The sequence below is a fragment of the Arabidopsis lyrata genome (assembly GCF_000004255.2).
Source record: "Arabidopsis lyrata subsp. lyrata unplaced genomic scaffold ARALYscaffold_5, whole genome shotgun sequence".
Classification (NCBI taxonomy): domain Eukaryota; kingdom Viridiplantae; phylum Streptophyta; class Magnoliopsida; order Brassicales; family Brassicaceae; genus Arabidopsis; species Arabidopsis lyrata.
This window is the reverse complement of record NW_003302551.1, coordinates 10923903-10935381: the sequence shown is the minus strand read 5'-3', so window position 1 is coordinate 10935381 and position 11479 is coordinate 10923903. Positions and strand designations below refer to the sequence as shown.

The following is an 11479-nucleotide window of genomic DNA, read 5'->3' as shown; positions in this document are numbered from 1 at the left end:
ATTCATAGACCAGATATATACAGAAAATAACTCTCCAGCTCTCGGACTAATTAGTCAATGTTCAGTAATTAATCCTCATGCACATGAATGTTTGAACCTATTATTATTATTATTTTATTCAGTGTTTTTGTACATTTGTGTGAGTGACTGTAAGAACTCATTCTTGTTTTGATTTGATGGCGTACGTGTTACTATGAAAATAATTGAAACTCTCGATTCATATTTAGTCTATTGTTCACGTACGTCTAGATTTATGTTAAGAGAACCAAACCAAGTACAACACGCATCCCACCCTTCCTCGTCACTTCATTTATTCTCACGTAAATGTTTTTTTTTTTTTTTTGTGGTTCGTTGAAACGCATGAAGACGCATTAAGCTTTCAAGAGATTGTAGCTGCAGAGAATTTGCTTTACTGTGGTGGAATGATTTTGGAGTTGATAGCATTTGTTAGAATGAGGATAAAACATCCGGCTGCATTGAGACCCTATAAGATACCCGTTGGAACCGTTGGTTCGATTTTGATCTGTGTTCCTCCCATTGTACTGATCTGTTTCGTTGTTGTCCTATCTACTCTGAAAGTGGCTTTAGTGAGCTTTGTGATGGTAATATTTGGCTTCTTGATGAAACCTTGTTTGAACCACATTGATCGAAAGAGATGGGTCAAATTCTCAGTCAGTTCTGATTTGGCAGAGTTTCAGAATGAGAATTTGGATTGTGAAGAGTCTTTGTTACGTTAGACGTAGGATTATTTGCAAAGGTAAACAAACTGTATATTTTTTCTGCTTGTTTTGTACTTTTTGTTCAAATTCTTTGTTGTCTGTTTAAAGATCAAGCACAAAAAGATATTTGTAATTGTTGTATTGTATCATTCAATTTTAGAAATAAATGGGCATATGGGTCAGATAGGCCCATTTAAATTGAGAAGGCCCAATAAGCAGTACAGAATTCAGATCTACTGTTTATGTGATCGAGAACGAAGAAAATGCTCACAAATGTTTGAAAGAAAAAAACCCTAAACCTCCAAAATTTGCTTCGAGAAGAAAATGAATGGTGTTTCTCGTTATCTTCGAGCTTCTTCACTTCCGTCGTTGATTCGCAGCTATGGTGGAATCAATTCGGTCTGTCGATTTTCGTCTCAATCTGATGGCTTCTCTGGTTCGTTATTTCCCATTCTTTATCTCTTCCGCTCCGAGCAAGCGAATTTGCTTCAATTTTGAGTAAATGGCTCAGATTAACGAGTTGATTTGGGATCAATCTTTCTGGGTTTTATCTGATTTATGCATTTGTACTATCAAAGTTTTGGATTCGTCAGTTAAGTTATTCACTATCGTCAAGTGATGTTGTTCTCCATGAAAATGTGCAATTTCGTGATTAGGGATTGTTCGATTCGCGTTAGGATTGTAACCTTTACCTAGAAGTACAAAATCGAGGATTGAATCAATTAGACTCGCGTAATCTCAAAGATTAGCTTCTTATGGCTCTTAAACATTTTGCTTTATTCAGAAATTAGGCAATAGTTGCGATTGATAACGAGAAATCTACAAATTCTGAATCTAGAAAACAATTATTTAGTTAGTTTTCCAGATTATGTCGTCCTGTGGAACAGCTTTAGTCTTTAGTTGAAAAATCATCAGAATTATGCGAGGAGGGAATAAAAACGTATATGTATTGATTGATTTTTCTTTGAACAGGAGGGAGATTCAGAGAGCAAGGGCTAGTTCCTGGAGAGTCTGCAAATAATTCAGGCTTACCAAACACGGGAAGATTCGGTTCCCCTTCGGAGCCTAACCCTCCGACTCTGAGAACTTTCGGTGATATGAAAGCAGGCTTGTTAAACAGAGGAGTAAACGGTTTCTCGGCTCCTAATGCTCCTCCTACCTTCAAAAATTCACTGAGATCAAGATTACCTAACTCCCTACCTGATCAGTTCAGTCAGACGAATCCAGGCTTACCAACTGGAGGAAGCGGATTCTCTGCTCCTAGTGTATCAAGCTACGAGAATTTCACTCAATCTTCACTTCTCAATGAGAATCCCCGCAGTGGAGGGAAGTCAAGCGACCTGGATTTTGTTAGAGAAGTAATAGAAGATGAAGGAAGGAGAACCTCAGGGATATTCTCTCATTTCCATCGCCCAAACCTCGAAACGAATGCTGACATCATTCACATCAAGATGTTGCGGAACAACACTTTTGTCACGGTTACAGATTCCAAAGGAAACGTCAAATGCAAAGCAACATCCGGTAGTTTACCCGATCTGAAAGGTGGACGGAAGATGACAAATTACACAGCTGATGCAACCGCAGAAAACATTGGGAGAAGAGCTAAGGCTATGGGACTGAAATCTGTGGTTGTTAAGGTTAACGGATTTACACACTTCGGGAAGAAGAAGAAAGCCATTATTGCGTTTAGGGACGGTTTCACCAACTCTAGGTCTGATCAGAATCCGATAGTGTACATCGAGGACACGACTAGGAAAGCTCATAATGGTTGCAGATTACCAAAGAAACGTCGGGTGTGAAAAGAAAACATCGCATGTCCTCTCTTGTTATTCTATGGTCACTATAGACACCATCTCTTTTGGCAAGTTCTCTTTTTTGTTGGTTATGTTTTCTCCTTTAAATCCGAGGAATATCGGGGTATTAAAGGGATTTGATTAATAATCCTAATCTTTTTCCTGTTTTGACCCATTAAATCTTAATCCAAATCTTAATCCCCAAAATTTTATAATCTGGTTTTACATAAGGTTTTAGACCATAAAGCCTCGTCAAAATTTTGGTCACACATATATAAGCGATAATTTTTTTAAAAAATAGTTATTGCTTTGAAAATAACAGAGCTCAACATTGGTGGTTGTGACTAGATGCTAATAATTTGATAGTGTTTTTCTTGTAGTACCGCCTTTCTGGCCTCCAGAGGGTTCAGGAAGGAGTGTTATTGATCAGTTGAAGCTTTTCCGGAAGGAAAGAAGAGATAGCGGGTGCCCTTCGTTTTTGTGGGTTCCTGCTTATTTCTCCATCCAGGTTATGCTTCATATCTTCGTGTGGAACTAAAAGTATTATGATATTCCATGCCGTTCATATTTCTGTAGAAATTTCGAAATTGTTTACTTTTCGCAGCCTTGTTGACTTTTGCATGAGTGAAATGAGACCATATTTATAGAGCTTAGATGGCTAGTTTTGTGTTATTAGTGCGTCTTTTAGTTTTTACCACTCATGTAACATTACTTATGAGTGTAAATATTTGGTCTACAGATAACTTGAAATATAATTCTTTGAGTGGCAAGAAGTTGTAGGCTTACTCCCCCCTTCTTCTTGCTGCAGATTTCATGTTTTTTCTTGTGGATAACTAGCATCAGAAGAATGTCACTTGATCATCATCCTGGATTTGATTCGGTAAGTCGCCAGCCAGTATATTGGGTTCACTTATAAGCGTATTTTGAAATTGTATATTTTAGGACTTTTGTTTTCTTCTATTTCAGGCCTTATATTATCGTCATTTAGTCGGTATATTGGAAAATGTCTTCTGCCACACTCTCCTTTTAATAGAATCCTTTGTCCCATTGCTTGCAGGGTGGAGCTTTATGGTTTCAGAATTTGACCGAAGTTCCCAATGGTCTTTATGGTCCTCTTTTCCCCTTTTTAATAGCTGGTTTGCATTACACAAACACACAGGTATGTACTGTTTGGTTCTTTGTTGGATCATGAAAGCTTAAGTAACACTTATGTTACATCTCATCAACTAGAATCATTTCTCTAATTCTCTTGAACTATACTTCCTGTTATTTTCTGTATTCCTGCTTGTTTGAAATATATACACATTTTCCTGCAGATAACTTTTACAGCATCCTCAGTTCACAAAGTTGATAAATTCGCGGAACTGGCAAAAGTGAGTTTTTCTACTTTGTTGTCCAGTTTTGTCATAGGAAGTCTATATTTCTTCATATATACTTCAATGAACTTTTTGGCCAGAAAAGTTAGTGTGACTTGGTTGCCTGGCATCAAGTAAAATACCAAATTCTACCGAAAAAGAAAGAGTTTTTTTTATGCACTGTTCTTTATGCATGCTACTTAACAATTGATGGGTGTTTCTGTTTTCTTCTGCAGACTTTCAAGATGTTTTTGAATTTTTTGACATTTGCTCTTTATGGCCTTTCATTCCAAATGCCTCAGGTAAATTGATCGCTTATCTTATCCCCCCCCCCCCCCCCCCTCTTCTGAAGTTGTGATGTTCAGATTCCATCTAAGATGTTAGTGTATAACATTGCCATGCTTTATCTTTGTGTCCAGATAGTCTTTTCCATTATCATGACTATATTTTGATACCGGTTTAGTGCAATGTCCTTCAACTAGATTTCTTAAAACACAAAACTCCGCTTTACTTGACCAGTTTGACTTATATCCTTTTGTAAAACCCGTATTGGTGACCAATCTTGAAACTATGCCATTCAAACAAAACCATCTTCCTTCTCTAGAGTCATGTGTCGTTCCATTGTAAACCTAGTGTCTGGTTGAGTTTTGTTTAAGAGCTACTGCTCTCACTTTACTATTACTCCCTGGAACAGCCATTTTCACCCCATTCTTTCTATTGGGAATACTGTATTTTTACATTGCTTCCTGTTCAAAAGTTTCATTTCTTCTCATTCTTTTTTTCACAATTACTTCTCAGGGAAGTCTACTCTACTGGGCTACCAATTTGTCATTCAGCATAGCTCAGGTTTGTTCTAAAGATTGCAGTCCAAGATCTACTAATGGTGTTTGTCTTTTGATGCTGTCAAATTTATGCTTTGTATGGTGTGGTATCTTTTGGGACAAGCTTTCTCTGGACAAAAAATGAGATCATAGTTAAACTCGTTAAGATGAAGAATTTGTGTGAAAAATTGGGCAAATCGAAAAATTACTTAGGGTGTTCTTAATCTTGAATTCATCTAAACTAAACACTCCATTATAGAGTGGCAAGTGCCACACAGCATTTGAGTCAGGGATGAATGATGCGGATTGTTGAGTTGAGGATCCAAAGCTTATCGTAGACGTTGACCCCAAGTTACTGATAACTTTGTAGTAATTAGTTAAAAGTTTAGTAACTCTGTTTAGGGAGATTGGTTTTTATGCTGGTTATGGTCTGTATCTCTGTTCACAATAACTCTCTACCTTCCCTTTAACATTAAAGATGTAAGTACCCTTCGATTCTCTCATAAAGTGCATTGGCTTTGTAGCAATCAATCCTTAACCACCCCGTTGTAAGTGCAAAGTTGGGCCTACAAGCAAATGACTCTGTACAGAAAGAGGCTGGCAATCCTATATTAACAAACATTAATGAAGCAAAACTTACTGATTCATCCTCAAAAGGACGCTTGATCTCAGGGCATAACTTAACCCCTAAAGAGTTGGTTGCTGTAAGTCAATGTCATGGATCAGGATGTTTTTACAATATTTAGTTTTCCACTTGTTTGTTACTTATGTTAAAAGCTTTTCCTACCAGCTTTCTGCCAAATACTTATCCGGAGGGAACAAGGATAAATCAATTCCGCTATTAAGGTAACTATGTAGCTATGATTGCTTCTCATCATGAAAAGCATTTCCTTGGATGTTGTAGTTAATTAGTTGTGTTTTTTTATTCAGATTGGCATTAGAAAAAGATCCTGAATACCTTCAAGCTATGGTTATTCTTGGCCAGGCTTTATATCAGAAAGACCAGTTTGCTGAAGCTGCAAAATACTTAGAGCTGGCTGCTTCAAAGGTGAGATTTTGATGTCTCATTCTTTAGGACATTTGATAAGAAACCTATAACAAAATTAATCAAAGGTAATTATGACCCTCTCAGCTTCTTGATACCAGTCCAACAGAAGTTGAAGAAGTCGATCTTTTAATTGTTGCATCCCAATGGGCAGGTGTCTCCAATATTCGCCAGGTGCATTATTCACACAAATTTCTTGTCTTCACCTATCTTTTTGTATACACACGTTGATGCGAAAATACTCAAAGAATTGTTCGCTCATGGCTTTAGGGAAAGACATCGGAAGGAATCACTCACCTTGAAAGAGTAGCAAACATGAAAGAGCCTGACGATCCCAAGAGCAAAGCTCATTACTTGGACGCATTGGTACTCTACTCAAGGTAAAAACAAAAACAAGTAAATTATTCTCATGACTTTAATCTTGAGTAATGTGTTCTTCTTATCATTTTGTGTGTGCAGTGCTATATTCAACGAAGGAAGGAGAGAGGAAGCAGCAAAGTATTTGAGAAGAGTGGTGGCTTATGATCCTTCCTTCAGTGAATTGTTGAAACAATGCGAAGAAGATAATAATACCATTCCCACTTCTTCTTCATCTAATTCTGTCAACAAAACTTCATAACTTTTTTTTTTCTTCTATTGGTTTCTTTCTTGTTTCTTCCATCCTTTACTGATTTTCTTTGGGTGTTGCACCATTTTTTGGTTAATCGTATTCGCGTTACAAATGTGGATAGATTATTTTCTTCTATTCTATTTGAAATAAGTATGTATACGAATATGATTATACAACAGAATAAAAGCAAATATACATATTAACATTAAGCAAATTTTGTTATTTACACATTAAAGTCCACATGCTTTGAACTTGGAGATTAAAGAACGTTCCCAAATATGAGATTGGAGAAAGAAGAAAGTCATCATCTCTAGTAACAACAATAAAAGTCTAAAAGACTATATAACCGATTAAGCTAAATGTAATTGTTTGTTCTCTTTAGGTAATAAGGTTGACTATATGTTACCATCTTACCGGCACACACACCATGTAGTAACAAAAATAGCTCATACTCGGTATATATTAATGTAGTCATTTAATAAATTGGGGTTTGGTGGTACCAATCTCACTGCCTTTTGTTAACTAATTCAAATCTTCCCATACCATTCTCGACTTCTATTTTCACTAGTTGAATCCGTAAGCTCACTACTATATACTAAATCTTGAAGTGGTCTATAAGGTCACGATCCTTCCTCTCCTTTTTATCAAATATGTTCTTTGTTATGTAGAGAAGATAGTTCTTTCACATGGCATATACTTCATTATCATCATCTCCTTAATTTTCCATAGACTCTTATCTTCCGAAATCAGAAAGCTTCACACAACTTTAGGTATATTGCTCAAGTACCTTTTATATTTTATCTATAGTTTAAGAGATTCGGTTAAAGATTAAACGGTTTTTATTTTCACGTCTTTGTCGCAAGAAAATGAATCCATAGAGATGTCTATTTTTCATATATGTATAATTTACTTTATCGCATTCTAAGTATTTTTCTCTTCTTTATAAGTCATATGTGTTTTTGCTTACTTCCTATGTAAACCCTCAAAACTTTTTTTTATGGTTTGTTTATATGGTGTTGGGTCTGTTTCTTCAATTGGGCTTTATGAATTTTGAAATGGGCTCTTAAGACCCACGTTGGTATTGTTGTTATGTCAAATCTCCTTCACCCTAAAAGATTAAGTCAAAGAACGTGGCTGAATTTTCTCACCTGTTTCACTTCGTTGGCCACGCGGTGGCTGGGAATGAGCGATTCCCATGGCACAAAAATCTAACTTGATTAGATTCGTTTTTTTGGTCTTTAAAAGGAGTTTTGGGAGAGACTCGATTGAGGTATCAAGTAGAAAAGATCTCTCTTCTATTTTCTTCTTCTTCTAAATTTCTGAGTTTGAGTTTGAGAGCTTCATCTCTTTTGGGTTGAGTGCACAACACAATTGAGAGCAGAGTGAACCCTGGAGTGAGCCGTCTTGGTTATCTTGCACACCGGGATTAGGCGGTTTTTCGCTCAAGTGCAGTAGATTCTCTACGGCTCTGCGACTTTCGTTCTTTGTCAATTTTGGTTCTAAGCTTTATTTCCAACAATCTTGAGCGAAAAAATTATTTGTTGGTTCCATTACGATTCAGAATGCCGAAGAACTCTGCAGTGCCCGATTTGTCAAAGCTCCAGCCTTTGATTGGCTCAAATTACCGTCGCTGGTCGGAGGAACTCATGTTCTTCTTTCAAGAGGTTGGCTTAAGCTACGTCCTTGTTGAAGACAAGCCCACTTCCTCCTCTGAAACGCCTACCTCCGGGAATTCTCAAGATGTTTTGACACAATCAAGCAAGCCAAAACCGGAAGGAAGCTTTGAAGATCACAACCGCACATGTCGTGGTCATATCATCAGGCACCTCTCGGAGAAGCTGTTTGATATCTATGTCAACTATGAATCTGCAAAGGAGATATGGAACAACTTGAAGAAAAGGTACGGAGCCGAAGATGAAGGCAAGAAGCAGTACGTCACTTCAAAATGGACCTCATTTCAGATGAAGGACGATCAACCCGTTCTCGATCAACTCCATGAGTATGAAGCCATTGTCTCCAAGATTCAGGCCGAGGGTATACCAATCGATGAGCAACTGGCTGCTTTGGTACTCGTTGACAAACTGTCTCCGTCATGGAATGGCTATCGCTCCAAGCTGAAGCATGAGAAAAAGAAGATGTCGCTTGATGAGCTGATTGCAGACATAATGATCGAAGACGCAAACAGAAACTACTTAGGTAATAAAACAGTGTCTCGTTCAATTCCTAATGATGCTAACGTTGTGGAAAGTTCTGGTGGTGTAAAGAACAGGTTCAAATCCAACAAAAACCAAGGAAAGACTCCTCAAAAGTCTAATCCTATTACACCATCTGTTGAATTCAAGAAGAAACTGAAGTGCTGGAATTGTAACAAGCCTGGACATAAGAAGCAGGATTGTCGCTTACCTCCACAGCAAAAGGAGTCAAACAAAGCTCATCTTACTGAAGACCTAATTGCTGTCGTCACTGAGGTAAACGCTGCAATTGACGTGGTGGAATGGATCATTGATTCAGGTGCCACACGTCACATTTGCAGCCAGAAGTCTCTCTTTAAAACTCTTGATGAATCTCCACGTGATAATGTCTTCTTGGGTGATGCTAGTGCTTTACAAGTTGCTGGAATTGGAGAAGTTAATTTGAAATTATCATCTGGAAGAGTTTTAACTTTGACTAAGGTTTTGTTTGTTCCAAACATGCGTAGGAATTTAATTTCTAGTGCTTTGTTGATGATTGCTGGGTTTAAGCAAACTCTTGAGGCTGGTAAGTTAGTGATAACTAAGAATGGGGGGTATGTGGGAAAAGCTTTTTGTAAGGGAAATCTCTTTGTTCTTGAAATAATGAATGAAAGTGCTGGTGCTTCTGCTTACTTTGTGAGTGTTTTGGATACATGGCATGGCAGATTAGGACACTTAAATGTGAACTCTATTAGACGCTTAAAGCATGCTAATCTGATTCCTGATAACTTGGAAAAAGATATCTCAAAATGTGAAATTTGTGTGGAAGCAAAGCATGCTAGAAAACCGTTTTCTTATCCTGTTAATCGAAAATCTGAATTGCTTGAGCTCATTCACTCAGATTTGGCTGATTTTAAAAACACCACTAGTAGAGGTGGCAAGCATTATTATATCACTTTTGTTGATGATTGTTCTAGATATACAAGGGTTTATTTGTTAAGAACAAAAGATGAGGCTTGTGAAATGTTTATGCGATATAAAGCTGAAGTAGAAAATCAACTAGATAGAAAAATTAAGAGGTTAAGGTCTGATAGAGGTGGAGAATATGAATCTGAAATTCTGAATTCTTTGTGTTTGAAAGAGGGTATTATTCATGAAAGAACTGCACCTTATTTTCCCCAGCAAAATGGCATTGCTGAAAGGAAAAATCGAACCCTTAAAGAAATGATGAATGCTATGCTTATTAGTTCTGGGTTGCCTGATCAAATGTGGGGGGAAGCTATTCTTTCTGCATGTTATATTCTGAATAAAGTACCTCATAAAGGAATCTCTGTTACACCTTATGAACTTTGGAAAGGTCATTCTCCTAATTTGAGTTATTTGAAAGTGTGGGGGTGTCTTGTTAAAGTAGGACTGCCAGCCTTTAAAAGAACCACCATAGGTCCTAAGACTGTTGATGCTGTGTTTGTTGGTTATGCTTTGAACAGTGCTGCTTACCGTTGTTTAACATTTAAGCATGATTCCTTGCAATTTGATAGCATGATTGAGTCTAGAGATGTTGAATTTTTTGAGAATGTGTTTCCTTTTAAGAGAAACTTAGACTTCGCCTCTTCCCATGATTCAGCTAATATAGATTTTGCTTCTTCAAGTAATGCTAAAAGAATTCATGATGATGCTGAAGAACCTAGAAGGAGTAAAAGAATGAGAACTGAAACTGATTTTGGTCCAGATTTTATTACTACCTTTCTAGCTGAATATGATGAGATTAGTGAAGAATTTGTGTTTGCATTCTTGATAGAAGAAGATCCAAAAACGTTTTCAGAAGCTATGAAATCTGTAGATGCTGTTTTTTGGAAAGAAGCAGTTAATAATGAGTTTGATTCTATCATGACTAACCATACTTGGGAGATTGTTGATTTGCCTAGGGGATGCAAAGCTATCAGATGCAAATGGATTTTAAAGAAAAAATTCAAGGCTGATGGTTCTATTGACAAGTTCAAGGCGAGGCTGGTGGCTCAAGGGTTTGCGCAAAAACAGGGAGTAGACTATTTTGATACTTATGCTCCTGTTACTAAAATTTCTTCCATTCGCATGTTGCTTGCTGTTGCATCTGCTCATAAATTAGTTGTGCATCAAATGGATGTGAAAACAGCATTTTTAAATGGTGATTTGCATGAAGAAATTTATATGATGCAACCTGAGGGATTTATTATAGAAGGTCAAGAGAATAAAGTTTGCAAATTGATTAAGTCTCTTTATGGTCTTAAGCAAGCTCCTAAGCAATGGTTTGAAAAATTTAGTAACACGTTGCTTGAAAATGGCTTTGTTTCAAATGAAGGTGATACGTGTGTGTTCTCTAAAGTGCATGAACATGGATACGTCATTATATGTTTATACGTAGATGACATGCTTATTCTTGGCACATCTCTCGAAATTGTTTGTGACACAAAGGTTTTCTTGAGTTCTAAATTTGACATGAAAGATTTAGGAGAAGCTGATGTCATTCTTGGAATTAAAGTCGTTAAAACTGACTCTGGATTTTCTTTGAACCAGTCTCATTATATTGAAAAAATTCTAAAGAAATTTGGATATTGGGTTGAACCTAGTGCTAAGTCTCCTTATGATTCATCTTTGCATTTGTGTCAAAATAGAGGAGAAAGTGTGAATCAACCTGAATATGCTAAGGTGATAGGCAGCGTAATGTATTTGATGAATTGCACTAGACCTGACATTGCATATGCTGTGAGTAGGTTGAGTAGATATACTCATAATCCTGGTTCTAATCACTGGTCGGCACTTAACCGCTTAATGCGATATCTAAAGGGAACTATTGATTGGAACTTGTGTTATTCTGGTACTTCTTGTGTTCTTGAAGCTTATTGTGATGCTAATTGGAGTTCAGATAATGATGAAGTGAATTCCACCAGTGGCTTTGTATTTACTTTGGCTGGTGGAGCTATAGCAT

At 37.0% G+C, this 11479-nt stretch overlaps 2 protein-coding genes across 2 annotated transcripts; both read left to right on the top strand.

Annotated features, from left to right (window-relative positions):
• Positions 1-975: 975 nt before the first annotated feature.
• Positions 976-2683, top strand: LOC9313404 (probable ribosomal protein S11, mitochondrial). The gene is made up of 2 exons (XM_002877290.2): positions 976-1155; positions 1692-2683. The coding sequence occupies exons 1-2, from the start codon at positions 1044-1046 to the stop codon at positions 2516-2518; spliced, it is 939 nt and encodes a 312-aa protein (XP_002877336.1). The 5' UTR covers positions 976-1043; the 3' UTR covers positions 2519-2683.
• A 108-nt stretch (positions 2684-2791) lies between these two features.
• LOC9313403 (ALBINO3-like protein 3, mitochondrial) lies at positions 2792-6552 on the top strand. Its single transcript, XM_002877289.2, has 12 exons — positions 2792-3020; positions 3321-3392; positions 3570-3671; positions 3829-3885; positions 4104-4169; positions 4666-4713; positions 5213-5392; positions 5479-5534; positions 5619-5736; positions 5821-5907; positions 6004-6113; positions 6193-6552. Exons 2-12 carry the CDS (start codon positions 3360-3362, stop codon positions 6350-6352), a joined length of 1017 nt encoding a protein of 338 aa, XP_002877335.1. The 5' UTR covers positions 2792-3020; positions 3321-3359; the 3' UTR covers positions 6353-6552.
• The last annotated feature ends 4927 nt before the right edge of the window (positions 6553-11479 follow it).

Excerpts from the sequence above, each read along its gene's own strand:
- LOC9313404 (XM_002877290.2), top strand. The coding sequence starts at position 1,044 with ATGAATGGTGTTTCTCGTTATCTTCGAGCTTCTTCACTTCCGTCGTTG. Across the intron at positions 1,156-1,691 it reads TCAATCTGATGGCTTCTCTG|GAGGGAGATTCAGAGAGCAA; the intron begins GTTCGTTATTTC and ends TTCTTTGAACAG.
- LOC9313403 (XM_002877289.2), top strand. The coding sequence starts at position 3,360 with ATGTCACTTGATCATCATCCTGGATTTGATTCG. Across the intron at positions 3,393-3,569 it reads ATCATCCTGGATTTGATTCG|GGTGGAGCTTTATGGTTTCA; the intron begins GTAAGTCGCCAG and ends CATTGCTTGCAG. Across the intron at positions 5,535-5,618 it reads AAATCAATTCCGCTATTAAG|ATTGGCATTAGAAAAAGATC; the intron begins GTAACTATGTAG and ends TTTTTTATTCAG.